Source organism: Oncorhynchus masou, chromosome 24 (assembly GCF_036934945.1).
Source record: "Oncorhynchus masou masou isolate Uvic2021 chromosome 24, UVic_Omas_1.1, whole genome shotgun sequence".
Lineage (NCBI taxonomy): Eukaryota > Metazoa > Chordata > Actinopteri > Salmoniformes > Salmonidae > Oncorhynchus > Oncorhynchus masou.
The window spans coordinates 20,557,959-20,585,346 of NC_088235.1; the positions used below are offsets into that span (position 1 = coordinate 20,557,959).

Here is a 27,388-nt window from a genome sequence, read left to right on the forward strand (position 1 = left end):
GTCAGACTTGCTCAGGTGAAACAAACTTAAACATTTTGCCAACATCCTTTCTGAATTTAAAAGTAATTAAATAAGTAATCATCTAGTTTTGCAAAAGTATCTGATGACAATATTTTAGCTGGTAACGTAACTGATTAGTTTTTTTGTAATCAAATGACATGTAACTGATTTCATGTAATCAATTACTCCCCAACCCTGCTCCTGGATGAATGTGCTTTTTACATCAAGGGGATGTGGTGGGAATGGATGTAGTCCAAAGTGTGGAGGACATAACCTCAAACCACATTCAAGTAGGAGCTGTCTACTCTACAGTACATCCCCAATGCTTCTACCGTGTCCTGTGTGTCCAGGATGCAGGTGAGAGGCATGCCTGGTTCCTGCAGCACTTATTTGGATGTCTATAGAATTTCCTTTCCTCTCTAGTATAATAGTGGTTGCTGGCAGACAGAGGCCATAAAAGAGGATTTAAATATGAAGGGCAAACAAAGTGGAGAGCCCTGGGACAGTGGCCGCAACACTGAGGTTAGACGCAAATACTTAACATCCAAACCGGAAAGAGAAGCAACAGCCTTGGCCAGGCCACTGTGTGATGTGGTCTACCTGGGACTGCTCATACAATCCAGCTGCTTGTTTTATGAAGGGGATACATACATGCTTGTCAAGTGGCATTTGGTATATTTGTGGGCAATGATCAGCTGTTCTTATCTATTTCCCTGGAATCACAAACAATGGTTGAGTTGCATCATCCTTCAGCTTCGACCATGACTGGAATAAATGTGGTTTTACTTAGATGTAGTCAACTATCAGAACAAAACAAGGGAAATGAACCAGGAGTCATAAGGTTGACTAAATACACTGGACAAAAAAAAGTATTTGGTAGGTATTCAGACCCCTTAACTTTTTCCATATTTTTTACATTACAGCCTTATTCTAAACTGCATTAAATAAAACATTCTCAGCAATCTACACACAATACCCTATAATGGCCAAGCGAAAACAGGCAAAAAAATTAAAATAAATAAAACAAATACCTTGTGCAAATAAGTATTCAGACCCTTTGCTATGAGACTTGAGATTGAGCTCAGGTGCATCCTGTTTTCTTTGATCATCCTTGAGATGTTGTTACAACTTGGAGGCCACCTGTGGTAAATTCAATTGTTTGGACATTATCTGGAAAGGCACACACCTGTCTATATAAGGTCCCACAGTTGACAGTGCAAAAACCAAGCATTAGGTCGAAATAATTGTCCGTAGAGCTCCGAGACAGGATTGTGCCAAGGCATGGAAAACTGGCACCATCCCTACGGTGAAGCACGGTGGTGGCAGCATCATGCTGTGGACATGTCTTTCAGTGGCAGGGACTGGGAGACTAATCAGGATCGAGGCAAAAATGAACGCAGCAAAGTACAGAGAGATCCTTGATGAAAACCTGCTCCAGAGCACTCAGGACCTCCAGACTCCAGGTTCACATTCCAATGGGACACCGACCCTAAGCACACAGCCAAGACAACGCAGGAGAGGCTTCGGGACAAGTCTCAATGTCCCTGAGTGGCCCAGCCAGAACCCGGACTTAAACCTGATCGAACATCTCTGAAGAGACCTGAAAATAGCTGTGCAGCGACGCTCCCATCCATCCAACCTGACAGAGCTTGAGAGGATCTGCAGGGAATAATCTCTCCAAATAGAGGTGCCAACCTTGTAGCGTCATACCCAAGAAGACTCGAGGCTGTAATTACTGCCAAAGGTGCTTCAACAACGTACTGAGTAAAGTTTCTGAATACTTACGTAAATGCCATTTCATTTTTATAAATTTGCTTTGTCATTATGAGGTAGTGTGTAGATTGATGAGGGGAAAAAAACAATTTAATCAGTTTTAGAAAATGGCTAACAAAATTTTCCACATAACAAAATGTGGAAAATTCAAGGGGTCTGAATACATTCCAAATGCATTGTAAACACAACACTTTAAAATAAAATATCCCAGAAATGTCCATAAAAGCTCATCTCTCATATTTTGTGCAATTTGTTTTCATCCCCATTAGTGAGCATTTCTCATTTCCAAGATAATCCATCCATCTGACAGGTGTGGCATATCAATAAACTGATTAAGCAGCATGATCATTATACAGGTGCACCTTGTGCTGGGGACAAAAGCCCACTAAATTTTGCAGTTATCACAATGCCACAGATGTCTCAAGTTGAAGGGCCATGCAATTGGCATGCTGCCTGCAGAAATGTACACCAGAGCTTTTGCCAGAGAATGTTCATTTCTCTAACATAAGCCGCCTCGAATGTTGTTTTAGAGAATTTGGCAGTACGTCCAAGCAGCCTTACAACCGCAGACCGTGTAACCACGCCAGCTTAGGATCTCTACATCCATTTTCCTCACCTGCAGGACAGTCAGACGAGCCACCCAGACAGCTTATGAAACTGTGGGTTTGCAAAACCTAAGAATTTCTGCACAAATGTCAGAAACAGTCTCAGGGAAGCTTGTCTGCATGCTCGTCGTCCTCACCAGTGTCTTGAACGGACTTTAGTGGACAAAAGCTCACCTTCGATGGCCATTAGCACGCCCGAGAAGTGTGTTCATCACGGATTAATTACTATTTCAACTGTACTGGGCAGATGGTAGACAGCGTGTGTGGGCCAGAGGTTTGCTGATGTCAATGTTGTGAACAGAGTGCCCCATGGTGGCGGTGGGGCTATGGTACGGGCAGGCATACACTTTGAATGCAGATACCATTTGATCCTTAGGCCCATTGTTGTGCCATTAATCCGCCGCCATGCCCAGCTCCATGATGCAAGGATCTGTACACAATTCCTTGAAGCCGAAAATGTTCAAATTCTTCCGTGGTCTGCATACTCACCAGATATGTCACCCATTGAGCCTGTTTGGGAAGCTTTGGATTAACATGTACAGCAGTGTGTTCCAGTTTATGTCAATATCCAGCAATGTCGCACAGCCATTATGGGACAACATTCATAGGCCACAAACAGTCTGATCAACAGAATAATTTGTTTTCCCAGTCATGTGAAATCCATAAGGATCTAATGTATTTATATTGACTGATTTCCTTATATAAGTCAATTCTTAAATTGTTGCATGTATCTTTTTGTTCAGAGTAGTATTTTAATTCTCAGCCAGTACCATGTATTCCTAGTGGTACAAATGAGAGTATTCAAAGGTAAACAACTCCCTCTGGTGGCCCTGTAAAAGTACACAGGCAATTCTAACAATTAATGTAGTTGAAGTTGTGTTAAGATAGCTAGGTGAGACAGATAGCTTGGCGGATTCTGACCCTGGTGGTGGTGGGGGGGGTACCATGAGAGTTAAGCTGCTCTTCAAAGACAGTTGAGAAACAGAAAACATTTGACCCCTCTAGAACAGACATCGATGAATTTGAAATGTAAAAAAAAACTGATGATATTTCTCATGTTTAATTTATTAGTTGGAATCTTGTTCTAGGGTTGTATTAACAATTGTTTAATATTGAAATTACTTTGTAATTTTTTTTTTTTTTAAGACCAGTACTGTACAAATGACATTTGATAAAACTCCAGTCGAAAAAAAAGCATATTGAACACAGAGCTACAATAAGATGACGATCATATGGTATTGGATTTCATATACACACACTTACTTAGAGTTAACAAAGCAGCAACACATTACAGAACTGAAAGTAGGTAAATAGTTTCAAAACATAAGACCAAATATGTTAACATGTGCAATGTTCAAATGAAAACAGGATAAAAAGTGGAGTTAGATTAAAACCTAGTCATCAAGCCAATAAATGTTTTTTTAAATGGCACTAATTAATATTATTACTGAGATTAGTGACTTTGGAAGGTAGTGCTGGGAAGAAAACACACTGTACAGCAAACATCTAACAAAATCTGGATTTTTCACCTGGATCAAGATCCACTGTACTCTACATTTCATCCCTGTCTCAAAGCATCAAAAACTCCTTTTGCACCCCACACATTTGTTTTTGGCTGAAGGTGGCTCGTTGTCAATTCATTTTACACATTGCTCCTCAAAGCCTAATAAACTGACTAGTTGATTGGATCCCACTCAAACAACAATGTTAAGCATGCCATGTTGAGCTGATGTGGTGGGATAGAGAACACAATACTAAGCCACCTTCAAGACACTACACGGGGGGGGGGGTAGGACCTGGACCCTGTTTTGACTATTTATAAAATACACCCTTCCTTCCTTGAGGACATCACTGTAGTGTAGGTGAAAGCTTTGGTGTAGCCTTCTTTTGGACCTAGCCACTCATTTCAGGACGAGCCTCAAGGTAGAAAAGATGCCTGAATACCTCTGACATACAAGGCCCAGGTTAACATTTAAAGCCACTAAAATAACAGTCTGATATCTTAAAATCCACATGGAACAATGAAACAGACTTTACCAGTGAACATAAGCTAAGAGATCACCGTTTTCAGTAGAGCAGTTATGTAAGAATGTACCCGACACCGTAACTACAGTGCATTCGGAAAGTATTCAGACGCCTCAACATCGTTATTCTAAAAACTGATTTATAGGTGTGTGTCCCCCCCCCTCCTCATCAAGCTACACAATGCCCCATAATGACAAAGCGACAGGTTTAGAATTGTAAATATCACATTTACACATGTATTCAGACCCATTACTCAGTACTTTGTTGAAGCACCTTTGGCAGCCATTACAGCCTCGAGTCTTCTTGGGTATGACGCTACAAGGTTGGCACCATTCTTCTCTGCAGATTCTCTCAAGCTATGTTAGGTTGGATGGGGAGTGTCGTTGCAGTTATTTTTAGGTCTCGCCAGAGATGTTTGATCAGGTTCAAGTCCAGGCCACTCAAGGACATTGAGACTTGTCCCGAAGCCACTCCTGCGTTGTCTTGGCTGTGGGCTTAGAGTCGTTGTACTGTTGGAAGGTGAACCTTTACCCCAGTCTGAGGTCCTGAGCATGCGTTAATCAAGGACATCTGTACTTTGCTCCGTTCCGCTTTCCCTCGATCCTGACTAGTCTCCCACTCCATGCTGCTGAGAACATCTTCAGAGCATGATGCTGCCACCACCATGCTTCACCCTTGGGATGGTGCCATGTTTCCTCCAGACGTGACGCTTGGCATTCAGGCCAAAGAGTTCAATCTTGGTTTCATCAGACCAGATAATCTTGTTTCTCATGGTCTGAGAGTCCTTTAGGTGCCTTTTGGCAAACTCCAAACGGGTGGTCATGTGAATTTTACCGAAGAGTAGCTTCCGCTTGGCCACTCTACCAGAAAGGCCTGGTTGGTGGAGTAGTGCAGAGATGGTTGTCCTTCTGGAAAGTACGCCCATCTCGACAGAGAAACTCTGGAGCTCTGTCAGAGTGACCATCGGATTCTCGGTCACCTCCCTGACCAAGGCCCTTCTCCCCCGATTGCCCAGTTTGGCTGGGCAGCCAGCTCTAGGAAGAGTCTTGGTGGTTCCCAAACTTCTTCCATTTAAGAACAATGGAGGCCACTGTTCTTGGGACCTTAAATGATGCAAATCTGTGCCGACACAATCCTGTCTCGAGCTCTACGGCCAATTCCTTCAACCTCATGGATTGGTTTTTGCACTGACAACTGTGGGACCTTAGACAGGCGTGTGCACCTTTCCAAATCATGTCCAATCAATTGAATTTACCACAGGTACAATCAAGTTGTAGAAACATTTCAAGGGTGATCAATGGAAACAGGATGCACCTGAGCTCAATTTGGAGTCTCATAGCAAAGGGTCTGAACACTTATGTAGAGAAGGTATTTATTTTGTATAAATGTGCAAACATTTCTAATAACCCATTTTCACGTAGTCATTATGGGGTATTGTGTGTAGATTGATGAGGAAGACATTGAATTTAATCCTTATTAGAATAAGGCTGTAACAAAAAACCCATTCCTGTGGAAAGGGGGAAGAGGTCTGACACTAGTCTGACACGTCCACATATAAAAAGAGAAAGCACTCCACCACCAATGTAGAAAGCCCTTCTTTCACAGCAGTCTACACCCATCTCTGTAGAGACCTGCAGATAAAGGCAAACTCATTTTTTCCCATTCTACATGAATAGGCACCTTATGTACAAGGTTGAACTTGAACGCATGCCTCTCCCGGTAACTATTTTTATTTCATAATTGAGCCATAGAGGTTTATATATTCAATCCATATGTAAACAGGCAAGATCATTTCATGTCTTTAATTTTAAATATTTAGATAGTTCTATTTCAATCACTAATATACAAACGGGAAACACGTGTTAGTGGTCACTGAGTCAGGAGACAATCTGCTGTCTAATACACTACATCTGCAGAAACATCCACACGTCTAATAGTAGTAGAACAGAATCAACCATACCTAGTCCTAGAAATAAAATATACACTGATATGATCGTGTAGAAGTCCTGAGACTAGAGTTTAGCATATCTACATCGTGTTTGCGTTGGAGCTTAAATTTAGGATTGCATTCATGCGTCATTTCAAATGTGGAGTTTAATAGCAAGATGAACCATCAACATGCTCACCGTTTAGTAGTAGTGAATCAACCAAGTTCCACTGCAGCTCTGTACACATGGTCATACTGAACAGTCTGACATTGGTTTGTAGATGGGTCAATGACTGTGTCACACATCTGGATCAGAGGTTGGAATATGGGGATATTGAATGGATAGGAGTGTGTATGTAGTGCATGTGCAAGTGTGGCAGAAGAGCAGATACATGGGGGGGGGTCATGCAGCATAGACCACCTTCCCAGGCCACAGGCCCCTGGAACCAGGCAGCCCTCTGGAATCAGGCAGCCATCCGGAGGTAGGGAAAGGAGACTGAGGGTGTGGTCTGGAGGAGAAGGTCTTAGAAGATCTGGATCATGGACTCCCGAGATTTTCCGACTCCAATCCATTTCACTGCGGGTGAAGAGGAGTTATTGAAAAGCTTTACCAATAAAAACACCAAATGTCCCCAGGTATACCTATGACCTCTACAACTGGACATGAAGGTGGTGGGGGGTGGTTCTTACCGGGCACACCGAGGTGCTCCTCAATGTAGCGGACATATTTCTGGGCATTCTCTGGCAGCTCATCGAACGTTCTGACGGCAGAGGTGTCACTGTTCCAACCTGGCAGGATGGCATACTGAACCTCAACACTTTGTAAGACTTCCTGGTTGGCTGGGGAGAGGTGGGGACAATGTCAGGCCATTGGCTACCATAAACGTCTTAAGATCAGACTTGATGGCAGCTGAGCGGTGTATTGGCAGGTAGCCTAGCAGTTAGAGCGTTGGGCCAGTGACCGAAAGGTTATTAGTTCAAATACCCGAGCTGACAAGGTGAAAAATCAGTCTGTGCACTCTTGAGCAAGGCACTTACCCCTAATTGGTTCCAGGAGCACCATATATCAAGAAAGTTGGAGACTAAACTGCTTGGATTAACCCTGGATTGTAAACAGTCATGGTCAAAACATATTGATACAAAAGTAGCTAAGATGGGAAGAGGCATGTCCATAATAAATGCACAGCTCTGCCTTAACACTATCAAAAAGGCAGGCCCTACATGCCCTAGTTGTCACACCTGGACTACTTTTCAGTCATGTGGTCAGGTGCCACAAAGAGGGACTAAGGAAAATTGCAATTGGCTCAGAACAGGGCAGCACGGCTGGCCCTTGGATGTACACAGAGCTAACAATAATATGCATGTCAATCTCTCCTGGCTCAAAGTGGAAGAGAGATTCACAAAAACAACTAATGATGAAGTCAGAAGTATTGACATGTCGAAAGCACCGAGGTGTCTTTAAACTACCAGCACACAGCGCCGACACCCAGTATACCCCACAAGACATGCCACCTGAGGTCTCTTCAGTCCCCAAGTCCAGAACAGACTATGGGAGGTGCACAGTACTACAAATAGCCAGGACTACATGGAACTCAATTCCACATCAGGTAACTGATGCAAACAGCATAATCAGATTGAACAAAAATTACAATACGCCTTATGGAACTTCGTGGACTGTGAAGAGACACACACGATAAAGACACGCAATCTACACACACAGACACATATATAGTGATTGTAGATATGTAGTAGAGTAGTGGCCTGAGAGAACACAATGTGTTGTGAAATGTAATGTATTAAATGTGTTAACTGCCTTAATGTTGCTGGACCCCAGGAAGAGTAGCTGCTGATTTGGCAGGAACTAAATGGGGATCCTTATTAAATACAAATACTACTATGGCCGACCATGTAAAACACATTTCATATTTATGTGACAATAAAACATTGTTTTTTGGGGGAATAATGCAATTAGGCATATAATATGCTCCCTTATCTGGTTCACTTCATCCAGCCTACCTGGAAAATGAGGTATATTTTCACCATCCACAGAGTATGACACACCAACTTTGATCTCAGGGAGCACATCCAAGATGTCTAGCTTGGTGAGAGCTAAGCTGAACAGGAGGACAACAGAACATTGGGAGGTTAGCAGGCATGTTACCAACACCCAAATGCAGGATCTGTACAACGCTGATAAGGTCTATTCAAGTATACTGAGACCGTAGGGAAAAAAGCGGGAGGTGTGGTGATGGACAGTACAGAGTTGAGGGTGTGGGAACTCACGCAGTGAAGCCGTTAATCATGTGTGCATATTTGATGAGCACGAGGTCCAGCCAACCACATCTCCTTTTACGGCCCGTGGTCACACCCACTTCTTTCCCCCTCGTCTGCAGGAGCTCCCCAACGTCCTTCAAGAAGGAAAGACGCACTCAATAATCACTTTAAGATCGCTGACAACATAAACCATGGCCTTGTCAAGTTTTAAAATGGCATCATTCTCTGTCCTGTCCTGGTGAAGAAACTGGTAGTTCCGTTATTCTATGGATTATTTCACAAGCTCCACCAGAGGGAGCTGTTTAACAACCAACTATCGTTCCCAAAACTGTTTGACACCCACACAGTCGCATGCCTCTGCCTGTGATGTTCACAGAATACACACTGGATTTCAGAACTCTGATGACTCAATCAGCAACTATGCCATACCCCCACATTGACACTACAGTCTACTCACACTGGATACAGAGAGCAGGAAACACAGCCATGTGAACCAATATGACTGTAGCCTGCAGCGGTCAAAGACATTAAGGCCTGGCTTCCCCTCAAGGTAGACAGGCTGACATTCTTACATTGAACTGCTCAGAGGGAAAGGCTCCGATGCCAACCCGGGTGGTGTAGGCCTTGACCACGCCGTACACCTCACCCACGTTCTGAGGCGGCATGCCTAGGCCCGTGCACACCCCGCCTACTGTGCAGTTAGACGAGGTCACGAAAGGGTACGTTCCTGAAACCAACATGCCAAAGGGATACAACACCATCTTATTTCCTTCTGTCTTCCTCAGATAAGACATGACAATGCATTGGTGCTGCAGTCAAGTTACAGCAGATGATTATCATAGCACAATGACTGTATTAACATACAGTACCAGTATTTTCTACATTGCCGAATAGTGAAGACATCAAAACTTTGAAACACAGATGGAATCATGTGGTAACCAAAACAAAAAGTGTTAAACAAATCGAAAATGTATTTTATATTTGAGATTCTTCAAAGTAGCCACTCTTTTTGCCCTGACAGCGTTGCACACTCTTGGCATGCGTGTAACCAGCTTCACCTGGAATGCTTTGTCAGTCTTGAGTTCCCACATATGCGGAGCACTTGTTGACTGCTTTTCCTTCACACTGTGATCCAACTCATCCCAACTGGGTTGAGGTCGGGTGATTGCGGAGGCCAGGTCATCAGATGCAGCACTCCATCGCTCTCCTTCTTGATCAAATAGCCCTTACACAGCCTGGAGGTGTGTTGGGTCATTGTCCTGTTGAAAAACAAATGATCGCCTCACAACGCGCAAACCAGATGGGAAGGTGTATCGCTGCAGAATGCTGTGGCAGCCATGCTGGTTAAGTATCCCTTGAATTCTAAATAAATCCCAGTGTCACCAGTAAAGCACCCACACACCACCGCCTCCAAGCTTCACGGTGGGAACTACACATGCAGAGATCATCCGTTCACCTACTTCGCGTCTCAAAGACACGGCGGTTTAGAATCAAAACTCAAATTTGGACTCATCGGACCAAAAGGACAGATTTCCACCGGACTAATGTCCATTGCACGTGTTTCCTGGCCCAAGCAAGTCTTTTTTTCTTATTGGTGTACGTGCTTTAGTAGTGGTTTCTTGGCAGCAATTCAACCATGAAGGCCTGATTCGCACAGTCTCCTCTGAACAGTTGATGTTGAGATATGTTTGTTACTAGAAGTCTATGAAACATTTATTTGGGCTGCAATTTCTGAGGCTGGTAACTCTAATGAACGTATCCTCTCCAACAGAGGTGTCTTCCATTCCTGTGGCGGTCCTCATGAGAGACAGTTTTCATCATAGTGCTTGGTTTTTCTTGAAATTTTCCAGATTGACTGACCTTCATGTTTTAAATGAATGATGGACTGTCATTTCTTTGTTTATTTGAGCTGTTCTTGCCATAATATGGACTTGGTCTTTTACCAAACAGGGATATCGTCAGTATACCACCCCTACCTTGTCACAACAACTGATTGGCGCAAATGCATTAAGGAAAGAAATTCCGCAAATTCACAAGGTACACCTGTACATTGAAATGCATTCCAGGTGACTACCTTATGAAGCTAGTTGAGAGAATGCCAAGTGCGCAAAGCTATCATCAAGGCAAAGGGTGGCTATTTGAAGAATCTCAAATATATTTGATTTGTTTAACCTTTTTTGGTTACTACACGATTCCATGTGTTATTTCATAGTTGATGTCTTCACGATTATTCTACAATGTAGAAAATAGTCAAAATAAAAACTCTTGAATGAGTAGGTGTGTCCAAACTTTTGACTGGTACTATAGCTTGTAATACAAGTCAAGGAAACTAAATGCTTCAGTCTTAACATGACATGCAAACAATCTCCCTGTCAGATGTGCTTAAACAGAGGTGGATTTTCCAGTGCAGGTTAATGGGCCTTTTAGATTAGAGGGGTTGAGAAATCCCACCCATAAATGTCTGCACAGGTGCCAAAACAAAAAACATTCTCCTTTATGCTAAACATTAGCAAAGCCATATGATACCTCCTTTCACCTACTACCACTGTGTCAAGGAAAAACAAAATGGTGACCGTCAGGAAATAGCAACCCTCTCCTTCAGCAGTTGTGTTGATGGACTACGGCATGCTTTGTGACAGAAATATCTGAAAGTGACACTAGACAGCATAGCTCAGAGTCATGCACGGTATAAGAGTGCTCTCTGGTGTTCGGAGCAGTGAACAGGTTGTTCCAATCCTTATGACAGCTCCGATACAACTGTTTCAGTAGAGTTAACTCACCAGTAAAAACGGCTTGAATTTCCAGCCGACTTCTTGAAGACCATCCCGCTTGTTAGCTTGACCAGTTCAATGGGGGTTAATTGGCAATTGACACAGTGAAAGGGGTTAATTGACATTATGACATAGTGGGGGATACTCACCAAAGTCAATATCTAAGAGGGCAGCGTTGGCTCCTTCTACCAGGATCTTTTTGGGAGGTCCATGTAGGGCCTCGTACATGTAGAAGACGCCATCTTTCACCATATGCTTTAACTTCTCCACGTAATCCTGGACAAGAACACCACACACACACGTAACCCTAAAAATACACTGAAATGTAGGAAGGACAAAATGTATCCAGTGATCTGTTTATTCAACTGATATGGAGGACCTGATTCTGACCTTCAACTTGCACAACTCTCCATCGATGTCAATCACCAGGGTCGGGTACATAGACTGATACTGCGAGGCTAAGACTTTAAATCTACAGAGGATAGACATCAATACAGTTCCATTTGAATCTTACCAAAGCTAGTTGTACTCTGACTAACAGGAGGATAGCCATTATTGGCCATATGAGGACAAGGCCACACCCTCACCTTTCAGAGAACTGCGTGAAGTCAGACATGAGGTCACATATCCGGAGGCCGCTGCGGGCTGCTTTGGCTGAGTACACTGGGCCAATCCCCTTTTTCGTTGTTCCAAGGCTGGGTGTGGAATACAGGGAACAATACGGAGTCACTGCCTCGACATCAACCACACACACACACCGGTCCTTCAACGTGTATTTGCGTGTGACTGTGTAAGGTCAGACGTGATGGAGTTGTAGGGATGTAGCTACTATTCTAAGTAGTGTTTATGGGTCTGGAACATCGCCTGCTGCTGACTGAAACAATGGCGCTGCCGTGAGGGTTGGAGAGCATCATCACAGTCACACGGTGCTGCTAGGGGATGTCTGGTGACGTAACGTCCCTGGTCTGATGTGGGGATGAGATGTGAGAAAGACCTTATCAGTGAGGATATAAGTGGTCTTCTGGAGCAGAGACAGGGTATCATGAGAACGAAACCCTCCAGCAAGAGAAAAATAACACAGGTCCACCACGAGACTCCTGGGACAAGTCATGCTGTTACTGCAGGAGATCTAATCTAAGCCTCTGTTCTCTGAGGTAAGAGTGAAGTTGTAAAGCCTTGTGGAATTTCAACACCATAACTGGTAATATAAGCCTATATAAGTCTGTTTTACACAAGAACTCAAAATCAGGACAGTGTGCTTATTTTGATCCTGAACAAAAGCTTAAAATGCCCTGTATTTCAGAGTGCTGTCCTGTATCTAAGCTGTCCTTCCTAACCTCTTCTCAGAACCAGATTGGGTGTCTCCATCACATGACTAACAGGTAGCAGTAGTCCCCTGCAATAGCTACATTAGTGTAGGATTTGTTTGCTATTCCGGAATATGGAATAAACCCCAGACTACAGTATGAGAGAAATTTGGCTAATCACAGCCAATTCTTTCAGGCAGAACGCACAAGGCAAAACTATTAAAACCGCTCCACAACACCGGTGCAGAGAACAACGTTGGGATATTTCATATTTGACATCTTTGGAGACTTCAGTCAGTTGAGGTTGTTCCAGTACTTATGGTAGCTAGACTTTATGCTGAAAAGGTTTATACTGCGTATCCGCCATAGGAAGGGAATCTTGTTTTTCAGCTCTGCTTCAAGCTGGAGCCAGTTACGGTTGTTTCATATTACAAGGCTGGACGCATGGAAGGGCTAATATACTACACATTCAACCCCCCAAAATGATGTTTTACAGCACTGCTGCAAGCTGAACCAACCAGGAGAATGACAGGTGGCGGGGTTCTTACTTCTTGCCCGCTTGCTCTTGTCTCTGCTGCTCTTGCACACCGTCGACCGCTTGATGGAAATCAAACACTGTGGGAGGAGGTAGAGAAGGGCAAACTCACAATCCTGGTCACCTCACCCCCGCTTCTCTGCTCCTCACTAAAACCTAGCGTAGTATCCCAATTATCTCCCCGGAAGTGTTCCCTTGTGCACTCGACACCCATTTAAAGGCATTGGATTGGTTGGAGAATCCACAACAGTTCTAACACCAATCATTTTAAAATCCATGAAGGGAAGTGAGCAGTAGTGTCTGTTGCTCTCTTCCAGTCAGAAATGACCCTTCTTTCTCACAGGGGCCATATAAAATCAGATTTACTTTGCCCAATTCCTTTTTTTGCTTAGTAGAGCCTTCACAAGGCCGCTTTTGGGACTACAGTATCGTATAAAATCTACATTTTCTCCATTTAGTTTCAGGTTTTTCGCCCTCAAAACTCACTTTTTTGATAGAAATCCAAATGAGTTGTTCTAAGTACACAGCAATGCTTAATCCACATCAGGAGACTACTTTTGAGGTCTGAGGGAAAACATTATTTTTTTTTTTGCTTAGTTACCCTTTAATTCCACTGTGCACCAGCAAGAGGCTGTTTTTAGGGGTGTTTTGTAGCGCACGTGATGGTAGTTTGCACAACAAATATTTACTGGATGGATAAAAATGATATCATTCTGCCAGGTAAGCATAGGCTACTTTGTAGTTAATATTTCATTGAGAAGGTTTTTAGGAAAGCCTTTCCAGCTACCAGAAGACTTTATTAACATCGTCGCTAACGGCTACACAACGTGGTAAACAAGCCCACTGCACATAGACAGGGAATTCTCATTGTCTCTTCAGAAAGTTGCAGGAAATACAAATCACTCATTTATTTTGTTCATGTCTTATGATAAACTTGAGCAAACTAATACATGTTCAATAAATTTAGTGGATTCCCTACTATGCATTTCAGAATTTTGTTGGGCCCTATAGTCCCTAAAGCTAAAGCACTACTGAGCAAAAGCGGTTTATAAGTAGGGTCCTTTTTGGGGAATTTCTCGCTGCGCTGACTGGACAGTTTAGCACTTCTGACACACGGACAAAACATCTAAAGGCTCTCTGAACAACAAGTCTAGTGGAGTAGAGTTTACCACTTAAAGGGTAAACCAAACAGGCTCAAAGGACAGATAATGCAACAAACAATTCAGTCATTTCTGTGTTTAAAAACTAATTTCCCTTTTCCCTCCACACCTCTTTATGAATAAAATGGACCAAGGTTGGGCTAGGGGGGGGGGGGGGGGGGAGACTGAATAATGTAGCCTAATAAAAGTCTAAGAGTCTAAGACATTCTGCTTTTCACAACAAAAAAGCTTAAGTCAGAGTGAACAAGATTTATGTAACATCTGATTTAAAACAGGTCTTCGGAGTGCATCTTTGGTCAAATCAACCCCTCCTTATAGCTACTTTGGGGAAAAAAAATCAACTTAGCGTGACTGATACGTGGTTGTCCCACCTAGCCATCTTAAGAATGCACTAAGTCACTCTGGATAAGAGAGTGATATGCTTAACCTGTTGAAACTCTAGGGGCGCAATTTCATTTTTGGATGAAAAACGTTCCCGTTTTAGACAAGATATTTTGTCACAAAAATATGCTCGACTATGCATATAATTGGTAGCTTTGGAAAGAAAACACTGACGTTTCCAGAACTGCAAAGATATTTTCTGTGCGTGCCCTAGAACGTGAGCTTCAGGCAAAACCAAGATGAGACGGCATCCAGGAAATGAGCAGGATTTTTGAGGCTCTGTTTTCCATTGTCTCCTTATATGGCTGTGAATGCGAGAGGAGTAAGTCTGCCCTTTCTGTCGTTTCCCCAAGGTGTCTGCAGCATTGTGACGTATTTGTAGGCATATCATTGGAAGATTGACCATAAGAGACCACATTTACCAGGTGTCCGCCCGGTGTCCTGCGCCGAAATTGGTGTGCAAAAGTCAGCTGCAAGTATTTTTCCACAGAATTCAGAGAAGAATGCAGGCTTCCACGAACGATATATCAATGAAGAGATATGTGAAAAAACACCTTGAGGATTGAGTCCAAACAACGTTTGCCATGTTTCGGTCGATATTATGGAGTTAATTCGGAAAAAGTTTGACGTTGTAGGTGACTGAATTTTCAGTTCGTTTCGGTAGCCAAATGTGATGTACAAAACGGAACGATTTCGCCTACACACAGACGCTTTCAGGAAAAACTGCGCATTTGGTATGTAACTGAGAGTCTCCTCATTGAAAACAACCGAAGCTCTTCAAAGGTAAATGATTTTATTTATTTGGTTATCTGGTTTTTGTGAAAATGTTGCGTGCTAAATGCTACTCAAAATGCTAAGCTAGCTTAGCATACTCTTACACAAATTAGTCAATTGCTATGGTTCAAAAGCATATTTTGAAAGTATGAGATGACAGTGTTGTTAAGAAAAGGCTAAGCTTGAGAGCAGGCGCATTATTTTCATTTTATTTGCGATTTTCAGAAATCGTTAACGTCGCGTTATGCTAATGAGCCTGAGGCTTTAGTCACGATCCCGGATCCGGGATGGGGAGTTTCAAGAAGTTAACACCCCGGCAGTCCTACAATCTAAGCTAGATGCCCTCCATCTCACACAAATCATCAAGGAACCCACCAGGTACAACCCTAACTCTGTAAGCAAGGGCACCCTCAGACGTCATCCTGACCAACTGGCCCTCCAAATACACCTCCGTTGTCTTCAATCAGGATCTCAGCGACCACTGCCTCATTGCCTGTATCCGCTACGGTGCCGCAGTCAAACGACCACCCCTAATCACTGTCAAACGCTCCCTAAAACACTTCTGTGAGCAGGCCTTTCTAATCGACCTGGCCCGGGTACCCTGGAAGGACATTGACCTCATCCCGTCAGTTGAGGATGCCTGGTCATTCTTTAAAAGTAACTTCCTCACCATCTTAGATAAGCATGCTCCGTTCAAAAAATGCAGAACTAAGAACAGATACAGCCCGTGGTTCACTCCAGACCTGACTACCCTCGACCAGCACAAAAACATCCTGTGGCGGACTGCAATAGCATCGAACAGTCCCCGCGATATGCAACTGTTCAGGGAAGTCAGGAACCATTACACGCAGTCAGTCAGGAAAGCTAAGGCCAGCTTCTTCAGGCAGAAGTTTGCATCCTGTAGCTCCAACTCCAAAAAGTTCTGGGACACTGAAGTCCATGGAGAACAAGAGCACCTCCTCCCAGCTGCCCACTGCACTGAGGCTAGGGAACACGGTCACCACCGACAAATCCATGATTATTGAAAACTTCAACAAGCATTTCTCAACGGCTGGCCATGCCTTCCGCCTGGCTACTCCAACCTCGACCAACAGCTCCGGCCCCCCCGCAGCTCCTCGCCCAAGCCTCTCCAGGTTCTCCTTTACCCAAATCCAGATAGCAGATGTTCTGAAAGAGCTGCAAAACCTGGACCCGTATAAATCAGCTGGGCTTGACAATCTGGACCCTCTATTTCTGAAACTATCCGCCGCCATTGTCGCAACCCCTATTACCAGCCTGTTCAACCTCTCATATCGTCTGAGATCCTCAAGGATTGGAAAGCTGCCGCAGTCATCCCCCTCTTCAAAGGGGGTGACACCCTGGACCCAAACTGTTACAGACCTATATCCATTCTGCCTCGCCTATCTAAGGTCTTCGAAAGCCAAGTCAACAAACAGGTCACTGACCATCTCGAATCCCACCGTACCTTCTCCGCTATGCAATCTGGTTTCCGAGCCGGTCACGGGTGCACCTCAGCCACACTCAAGGTACTAAACGACATCATAACCGCCAACGATAAAAGACAGTACTGTGCAGCCGTCTTCATCGACCTTGCCAAGGCTTTCGACTCTGTCAACCACCATATTCTTATCGGCAGACTCAGTAGCCTCGGATGACTGCCTTGCCTGGTTCACCAATTACTTTGCAGACAGAGTTCAGTGTGTCAAATCAAAGGGCATGCTGTCCGGTCCTCTGGCAGTCTCTATGGGGGTGCCACAGGGTTCAATTCTCGGGCCGACTCTTTTCTCTGTATATATCAATGATGTTGCTCTTGCTGCGGGCGATTCCCTGATCCACCTCTACGCAGACGACACCATTCTATATACTTTCGGCCCGTCATTGGACACTGTGCTATCTAACCTCCAAACGAGCTTCAATGCCATACAACACTCCTTCCGTGGCCTCCAACTGCTCTTAAACGCTAGTAAAACCCAAATGCATGCTTTTCAACCGATCGCTGCCTGCACCCGCATGCCCGACTAGCATCACCACACTGGATGGTTCCGACCTTGAATATGTGGACACCTATAAGTACCTAGGTGTCTGGCTAGACTGCAAACTCTCCTTCCAGACCCATATCAAACATCTCCAATCGAAAATCAAATCAAGAGTCGGCTTTCTATTCCGTAACAAAGCCTCCTTCACTCACGCTGCCAAGCTTACCCTAGTAAAACTGACTATCCTACCAATCCTCGACTTCGGCGATGTCATCTACAAAATTGCTTCCAACACTCTTCTCAGCAAACTGGATGCAGTTTATCACAGTGCCATCCGTTTTGTCACTAAAGCACCTTATACTACCCACCACTGCGACTTGTATGCTCTAGTCGGCTGGCCCTCGCTACATATTCGTCGCAAGACCCACTGGCTCCAGGTCGTCTACAAGGCCATGCTAGGTAAAGCTCCGCCTTATCTCAGTTCACTGGTCACGATGGCAACACCCATCCGTAGCACGCGCTCCAGCAGGTGTATCTCACTAATCATCCCTAAAGCCAACACCTCATTCGGCCACCTTTCGTTCCAGTACTCTGCTGCCTGTGACTGGAACGAATTGCAAAAATGGCTGAAGTTGGAGACCTTTATCTCCCTCACCAACTTCAAACATCAGCTATCTGAGCAACTAACCGATCGCTGCAGCTGTACATAATCTATTGGTAAATAGCCCACCCATTTTCACCTACCTCATCCCCACAGTTTTTATTTATTTACTTTTCTGCTCTTTTGCACACCAATATCTCTACCTGTACATGATCATTTATCAATCCAGTGTTAATCTGCAATATTGTAATTATTCGCCTACCTCCTCATGCCTTTTGCACACATTGTATATAGACTCCCCTTTTTTTCTACTGTGTTATTGACTTGTTAATTGTTTACGCCATGTGTAACTCTGTGTTGTCTGTTCACACTGCTATGCTTTATCTTGGCCAGGTCGCAGTTGTAAATGAGAACTTGTTCTCAACTAGCCTACCTGGTTAAATAAAGGTGAAATAAAATAAAAAAGAATCTGCTAAATGACTCAGATGTAAATGTACTCTATGTACAAAATACAAAAGGTTCCTTAAACAGCTAAGCTAATCAATTGGCCACCTTCACCCCCCTCCCCCAAATAACAGAAACATGTTCTCCATGAAAGCCTCCAAGTCACACAGCATTTTTGGATCTCTTCTGGGCAGCAGCTTTGCACAGACCCTGGCAGTGGTATTCACTAACTAAGAGCCCAACTTTAGATTTAAAAAAATGTTTTTAAGTAACTAGGCAAGCCAGATAAGAACAAATACTTATTTACAATGACGGCCTACCCCGGCCAAACCCGGACGGCGCTGGGCCAATTGTGTGGCATCCCCTATGGGATAAAATATGATAAGCTCTGCTTTTCAAAATGTGACAATTGGAATGCATTTATGATGAAAATAAAAACATTGACGGAAAAGAGATAAAGCCGACTCATTATTTCCATGAACTGTAGTCCTGTAACGTTCTATATAGTAGAGTATAGAGCAGGGGTGTCAAACATTGTGAGGGGATCCAATCCAGGCCAGCAAGTGGAACAAACTCAAGATACTTTAAAATGACTAAAACCAAATAAACTGCGGAGAAATGGACCCACATTCATACAGTTTATTGACTATATCTAGCTAATAAATCACTGAAATGAAAGCTAGACAGTCAGGGAGCATAGAACATTCCCAAAATGATGGCATGGAATGGATGGACAGCAATGAAATAACACATTCAGTCCAGTCCTCCAAATGTCGTTGAAGACCGAATGCGGCCCTCTTGCATCTCAGTGCAAGAGGAATCACTGCAGTACCTGGTTCAAATCCAGGCTGCATCATGGCAGAGTCCCATAGGGCAGCACACAATTGGCCCGGTATTGTCCGTGTTTGGCTGGGGTAGGCAGTCATTGTAAATAAGAATTTGTTCTTAACTGACTAGCCTAGTTAACAAAAACATGTTTTATTTTTTTAAATAAATAGAGCTTATAATGCAGCTGAATTTGTAATGTTAAGGCCCTTAAAGAAAAGCCTGAGGCAGTGCTTACCAATGTGTGCTCGGTCTGAAATGATCAGCCTCTTGTCCCAGCCCACCAGACCTGAAAACACACAAGACATCTGACAGTAGCCCCTTTAAGCAATACGGCAATCTTCCAGGCATCAGAGTAAAAGGGAATATTAAAACAGGATAGCTCCTTCATACTCACTTTTGCCTTTGCGCATATTCTTCTCAGCCTCCTCAAAGAGGCCAGGCAGGTGGATCACTACCCCATTACCTGCGGAACAGACACAGGCAACATGGAAGATGTGGAGAAAGTGATGCATCAGTAACCAAACAGGGAAGTGAACAAAAGTACTTTCCCATGAAGAGCTAAATACACAAAAAAAACAGGTCTGCTCTTCCACTGAGCAATCATTAAGGCCACACATTAAATAAATGAGTGTGCCATAACAACCTTTTCTGCTCATAGAAAGTCTTATTCAAGATTACTTTTTCCTCATGGCAAACAGTGCTCTGGATTCTTTTTTGCCCTCTGAAAGCCTGCCTGTAGAGTTCAACGAGAGAGCAATAGACAGTGTGCAAGTTAACATTCTATATGTTCAACTGCTGACAAGTCATGGTTAAGAGCCAGAGGACGTCTTTGTTACGCGTCACCAAAATAGACTAGACCAGTGGTCACCAACCTTTAAGTCAATATGCATGCCGAAACCTACTGCTCTGATTTTTTTTATTAACATTATAACCCAATTATTACCCAATTACGCATCATTACCCAATTAAAAACAATACTGCAGCAATGAGGTTTGTGCAGTACGCTATAGACCCAAAACATGATCACCACATACTGGCTTTGCATGAATTTACCTGCCAATGCATTGTTGTTCGGAACATTAAAAAAATATATATTTCAAAATTTGAGGTCACCTATATGATCACACTGGTAATAGATCCATTGTTGTATTACTTGTGAGGCACAGCTGAGTGAGCATACATTTAAAATATCTGCTGTTTATTTTACTGGGCTGATGGTGCTTGCATCTGTCAGTCTCAGCGGAGGGAGAGAGCAGCAGACTGAGGGTCTGTCTCTCAACATCCCTCCGCTCTCCCTTCCCTCCACTGACCAAAAAGGGACACAGTCTTCCAGCTGATGGCGAAACTCGAGTCGTACCACATTATTTCTGCCTCGTGCACAAATTCATGTTGTTATGCCCATGAACAGAGTTTTGGATTCAGGGTTAAACTTGGAACATTGTTATACTGAAAAGTATAGGAACATTATGGCACCCCTCATGTCTCTTTTGTAACTAATGAAGTTTGGGAGGGGCTGAGTGCAGGGGAAACAATTGCATGTGACAGTACTGAAGGGGAGAAACCATTGAAGGCTCATATCACTTAGTTCCCTGCTTAGCAAGAATGATGGTATGAATACGACCACGGGGGAAGCCATGTCTGTGTTACAGTTGTATCGACCCTTTGGGAAGGATTAAACTTGGTTAAGCTTCTCTAGCGTTCGTGAGTTAGCTAGACAAAATTAGAACCTAACAAGAGAAAGTGAAATATTCCTCAATATAAATAAAGACCCACGCCACTAATAACGCAAGCCTATCAATACAATTTCCTACTCATTCATTACTGCTGCACTGCTTGTTGTAGCGCTGAGTGGAAATAGGAAGAACAAACATTTTATGGCTTATAAAAGTGTTGAATACAAAGTGTTGACAGAGCTGAGAAAGAACTTAAACATGAACTCAGTCATAAAAACAGCAGCTCTTTGCTGTATTTGTTGACAGTCTCTACTCATGGCTTTAAACCTTTTGAAATATCAGTATCAATTTTGTCATGGATTTCTTTATTGCCTGCTACGTTACTGCAGACACAGACATCTGAGCAATCTGATTGGCCAGCGGAAGCATAGTGCACATGATTTCCTCTCCAGGCCCACCGGGAAGGCAGAGTTTGTACTTTCAGACATGACATGGCAACAGTTTGCCTACCCGGCGCGCAGGGCAGCTGAATTGGCTGCACCTAACACCAACAGCCTGAGACTATCGACACGCCGATCGTGATCGACCGGTTGGTGACCACTGGACTACATAGTCAGCCCATTAACAAAATGTTACTGCAGATAAAATGTGATCTGTAGCACTCTGTAAGCCTGTGAGGTGGCTCCCAGTCAAGTCAATCACATTGTGTGGCATCAGACAGTGGCATTAGAATATAATACAGATTGGCTATATTGGGGAGAAGTCATTCATTTTAGCTACTAGCATATGAAAGTGTGGATGCAAACTGCACAGGAGATTCAATAAACAGAAAGCTGCATGAACCAAAGACTAGAGAACTGACCATAGTAAACCATTAGCATTTCTTCATAGCTCAATTCTTGTGAAATCAGCCATTTTCCCTGTTCAGTCCTCAGTCCAGTAAATAGGGGACCAGAGGCGGAGTTCTACTCACCAATGAAAGCAGTAACCTTAGGGTTGATAATGCCGCTGGGTAGAAGGTGGAAGTCATACTCGACAGAGTCCACCACCACCGTGTGTCCTGCATTGTTACCACCCTGCAGAGAGGGACAGAGGGAGAGTCCGAGAGACAAGACATCCAACATTATGAAACAAATCACCACACCACCATAAGCAATGTGAAAGGCTATAGCCTTGCTTTTCACGACTCAATATTGGACATACAGCAGAAGCACGTCAACCTTTCACCCATATTTGTACCATTTGATAATAGTACAGACAATGTGGTTTGGCCTCTAGTCTCCGACCCTGGAACTCAGACACATATCAGAAGAGCCCATTCAGACACTGACAACCTAGCGCCCATTGACGATAATAAAACTCCCCTGGCCAGAAGATGCTAAGAGCCCCGATGCTCAAAACGTTAACATGCATCGCTTACGGTAGGGTTTCAGAAACATAAGAAAAGTATCTTTCATATCAGCGAGAATGAATTGTCAAAAAAAAAAAAGGTTAAATTATTACACACCTTTATAGGGTTCCCACACAGCCATACTTCCATGTTACATTGATTCTAGAGCCAATTGGCCTCTAAATAGACCATACAGTGCATTCGGAACGTATTCCGACCCCTTTAAAATTTCAGTTACGTTACAACCTTACCCTAAAATGGCTTAAATCGGACCTCCCGATTTGCGCAGCAGTCCAAGGCACTGCATTGCTTAAGGCGTCACTAGAGACCCGGGTTCAATCCCAGGATGTGTCACAACAGTCCGTGACTCCCATAGGGCGGTGCACAATTGGACCAGCATCGTCCGGGTTGGGGAGGGTTTCATTGGCATACGGGGGGAGAAGCAAGGTTTGGTGGGTCATGTTTGAGGAAGCATGACTTGCCTCTCGAGCCAGTTGGAAAGTTGCAGCGATAAGATCAAGGAAAAGTAAAATACAAAAAAAAAGTTCAAGCGAAAAACGGGTGTAGATTTATTTTGCAAATGTATTACAAATAAAATAAATACCTAATTTACATAAGTAATCAGACCCTTTGCTATGAGACTTCAAATTGAGCTCAGGCACTTCCTGTTTCCATTAATCCTTGAGATGCTTCTACAACTTGGAGTACCCCTGTGGTAAATTAAACTGATTGGGGAAGGGTACCAAAACATTTCTGCAGCATTGAAGGTCCTGAAGAACAGTGGCATCCATCATTCTTAAATGGAAGAAGTTTGAAACCACCAAGACTCTTCCTAGAGCTGGACGCCCAGTCAAACTGGGCAATCGGGGGAGAAGGGCATTGGTCAGGAAGGTGACCAAGAACCAGATGGTCAATCTGACAGAGCTCCTCTGTGGAGATGGGAGAATCTTCCAAAAGGACACAGGCGCTGCAGGACCACCAATCAGGCCTTTACGGTAGAGTGGTCAGACAGAAGCTTCATGGCATCACGCTCGGGAGTTTGCCAAAAAGGCACCTAAAGACTGACATTGAGAAAGAAGATTCTCTGGTCTGATGAAACCAAGATTGAACTCTTTGGCCTGAATGCCAAATGTCACATCTGAAGGAAACCTGGCACCATCCCTACAGTGAAGCAATGTGGTGGCAGAATCATGCAGTGGGGCTGTTTTTCAGCAGCAGGACTGGGAGACTAGTCAGGATCAAGGCAAAGATGAACAGAGCAAAGTACTGAGAGGTCCTTGATGAAAACCTGCTCCAGAGCACTCTGGACGTCAGAAGGTGAACCTCCACCCCAGTCTAACAGGACAATGACCTTAAGCACACAGCAAAGACAATGCAGGAGTGCGTTCGGGACAAGTCTGACTATCCTTGAGTGGCCCAGCCAGAGACCGGACTTGAACATCTCTGGCGAGACCTGAAAATAGCTGTGCAGCTCCCCATCCAACCTGACAAAGCTTGGGAGGACCTGCAGAGAAGTATGGGAGAAACTCCCAAATACAGGTGTGCCAAGCTTGAAGCGTCATACCCAAGAAGACTCGAGTACGTAATTGCTACAAAAGGCACTTCAGCAAAGTACTGAGTAAAGAGCCTGAATTATGTAAATGTCATGTTTATTTTTTTAAGTAAATTTGCAAAAATGTCTAAAAACCTGTTTTTGCTTTGTCATTATGGGGTATTGTGTGTAGATTAAGTTGTTTTCCTCTAATCAATCTTAGAAATCGCAGTAACCTAACAAAATGTGGAAAACGGCAATGGGTCTGAATACTTTCTGAATGCACTGCATCTACCGCAATTACCTTATGATCTATCCTGATGCCACTTTACCATGCCTTCTACCTTAAATACCGCAACCCTGCACATTGATTTGGTACTCCCTGCATGCACCGTGCATAAAACATGCTCTTTCAATGACAGCTTTCACCTGGTAAGTCTATGATCCTCTATCGATATCACTTGTAGATGCAGCACAGGAGACGGATTAGAAATCCTTCATTAACCTTTGAGACATGGATTGTGTATGTGTGCAATTCAGAGGGTGAATGGGCAAGAGAACACATTTAAGTGCCTTTGAAAGGGGTACGGTAGTAGGTGCCAGGCGCACTGGTTTGTGTCAACACAGTTCACACTCAGTTTCCTGTGTGTATCAAGTAAGGAACGCTGTCGACACCTTGTAGAGTCCACGCCCCGACGAATTGAGGCCATTCGGAGGGCCAAAGGTCACAACTCAATATTAGGAAGGCGTTCTTAAAAACTTCCAAGGATTGGACCCTTTCAATTTGCACCTAAAATGACATACCCAAATCCAACTGCCTTCAAGCAACTTCAAGCAAGGATATGCATATTCTTGATACAAATGGAAAGGCAATCTTTTTTTTTTAAACACTGGAAGTTTGTGGAAATGTGAAATTAATGTAGGGGAACATAACATTAGATCTGGTAAAAGATACAGTAATGGGTGTTCACAAAGTAGAACCCAGTTCCTACATTTGAATATAAAAATGTATTTCATCAACCAAAACTATGCTACATTTTATCTCTGGGACCCTGAGAATGACAAATCAGAGCAAGAGTAAGTAAATTCACCTTCAGAGGTGAATTTATCAAACCAGTTGCCATGGTAAGTTTGTTGTGCACTCTTCAAACAGGATGGTATTTTTTCACTGTAATAGCTACTGTAAATTGGACAGTGCAGTTAGATAAACAAGACTTATTTAACAAATCAAGGCTATGCAATGCACAGCCTTCTACAAGCAAGTGCCACATGGCTGAGGTTACTACCCTTTTGAAGATCCTGCTCCATGATATAATTTAACCAGTTGATATTACCGTTTCAATAAATTAATCTTACAATGGCACATCTGTGATGTATGCTAAATTGCCTCATTATTTATGTTATCTGTAACGGTTATCATAAATTAGGCATTGATGCTTAAAGTTGGCATATAGATAAACATGTTTAAAATATGTACCGGTGCGGCCCTTGTACTAGTAATATATATTTTTTTTTACAGATTTATGTTTTACATTTCGTACTTGGCAGAAACAAATGGCAGTACCGGAACAGTCAAAAAAGCTCAAATACCTATCATAAGCTTCCTAGGGCTGCCTGAATAAATAATTAACTTAGGTTGTTTAATAGCTCATAATGGCAGTGGAGGAAAGGGTACCATGTCGTGCAGCCCTAATAACAGCTACATTAGGTGTTTACCATTCACGTCGATGGGGTTGTAATAGAGAGCTTCAAGTTCCTTCTTGTCCACATTACTAAGGACCTATCATTATCCAAACACCAACATCGTGAAGAGGGCAAGACAACGCCTCTTCCCCCTCAGGAAGCTGAAAAGATTTGGCATGGGGCCTTAGAAGTTATACAGCTGCATCCCTGGTGGGTATGGCAACTGCTTGAACCATTCATCAAGTGGCTACCCGGACTATTAGCATTGACGCCCTTTGTTTTTTGCACAGATTCTCTTGAAGCTACCTCGTACCTCTGCACATTGACTCCGTACCGGTACTCCTTTTATATAGCCTCATTGTGATTTTATTGTGTTACCATTTCTTTTCTTTGACTCTGCATTGTTGGGAAAGGGCTCATAAGTAAGAATTTCTTGTTTAATTCAGAGCATGTGACTTTGTCAAAGTAAAACTGTGAAAACAGACTGAATTCAGTCTACACAAGGTAGACGCCATGGTTGTGGTAATCACTCAACCCATAGGCTTAGCTAGGTGGCTTGCCAATATATAGTATCTTTATTGACAGCCAAATTTAACTTGCATAGACATGATTAAACTTTGGTCAGATGCATTAACTGCTGTCTTCAGACATTCCATCATGCTTTTGATACTTCGACGGCAAGTGAGAAGGTACACAAAAAGCACTTGCTCGCATATACAGTACCTTCAACAGTACTAGGAGTTTGAATCACCTTGCAATGCCAGATTATACCAACAAGACATGGTAAGACCAGGCTCTGGTATTAGGGTTGTGTAATATACTGAACAAAATATAAACATGCAACAATTGTAAATATTTGTTTACGTTATAAGAACTAAGGAAATCAGTAAATTTAAATAAAATTAGGCCCCACAAATGGGCTTCATTACATACAGAAATACACCCCCACATCAGTGGCATTGTGTTGTGTGACAAAACAGCACATTTTAGAGGGCTCTTATTGTCCACAGCACAGGGTACACGTGTGTAATGATCATGCTGCTTCTTGATATGCCACAGCCATCAGGTGGATGGATTATCTTGGCAAAAGAGTAATGCTCACTAACAGGAATGTAAACAAATGTGTGCACAGAATGAGAAAAATAAGCTTTTGTACATATGGGACATTATGGGGACCTCTTATTTCAACTCATGAAACATGGGACCAGCACTTCACATGATACATTTATATTTGTGTTCAGTGTAGCTAGCTGGGGGGGTCGTTAGTTACATATCGATTTCTTTATGATATATCGTTTTGACAACGAAGTATTTTTGCGCTAGTTGACTGCAACTGCACAAAAACTCATTGTCATATTTTTAACATAGGGAGCCAATTTGTTTTCAGCTTCAGTTAAATTCAGTTAAATTGTCAATTCTGAATGTCTATTGGGTTGCTCGAGTAGCTAACCCCACCAATTTAACTAACGTTAGTTTACCAATTGGGTCATTCATGAAACAATTAAAATACCATGGCAGTAATGATTTTAAATCTAAAACATGTAATTTAGTACTATAACAAAATATAATAAAGATAAGTGTCCTCTACCTTGCACAAAGAGTAATTTTAACATAGGCATTTATTATTTTTGGTAAAAATAATTCTACTAGATGTCATTTGAAAACAAATTAACTGAATAGTCATGTATAATAATGAAAACAAATATTGAAAAAAATTAAGTGTCTGGACA

The 27,388-nt window shown here is 43.1% G+C and overlaps 1 protein-coding gene across 1 annotated transcript in view; it reads right to left on the reverse strand.

Moving 5' to 3' along the window:
• Positions 1-3,424: 3,424 nt before the first annotated feature.
• LOC135511885 (adenylosuccinate synthetase isozyme 2-like) overlaps positions 3,425-27,388 on the reverse strand; it is a 29,680-nt gene continuing 5,716 nt past the window's right edge. The window contains exons 2-13 of the mRNA XM_064933393.1: positions 22,028-22,130; positions 19,776-19,844; positions 19,617-19,667; positions 13,231-13,297; positions 11,963-12,070; positions 11,766-11,847; positions 11,525-11,651; positions 9,177-9,331; positions 8,614-8,738; positions 8,347-8,444; positions 7,021-7,170; positions 3,425-6,907 (exon numbers count right to left, since the gene is read on the reverse strand). Of these exons, the coding sequence (XP_064789465.1) occupies positions 6,855-6,907; positions 7,021-7,170; positions 8,347-8,444; positions 8,614-8,738; positions 9,177-9,331; positions 11,525-11,651; positions 11,766-11,847; positions 11,963-12,070; positions 13,231-13,297; positions 19,617-19,667; positions 19,776-19,844; positions 22,028-22,130 (1,188 nt within the window). The 3' untranslated portion in view covers positions 3,425-6,854. The remainder of the gene's footprint in view (positions 6,908-7,020; positions 7,171-8,346; positions 8,445-8,613; positions 8,739-9,176; positions 9,332-11,524; positions 11,652-11,765; positions 11,848-11,962; positions 12,071-13,230; positions 13,298-19,616; positions 19,668-19,775; positions 19,845-22,027; positions 22,131-27,388) is intronic.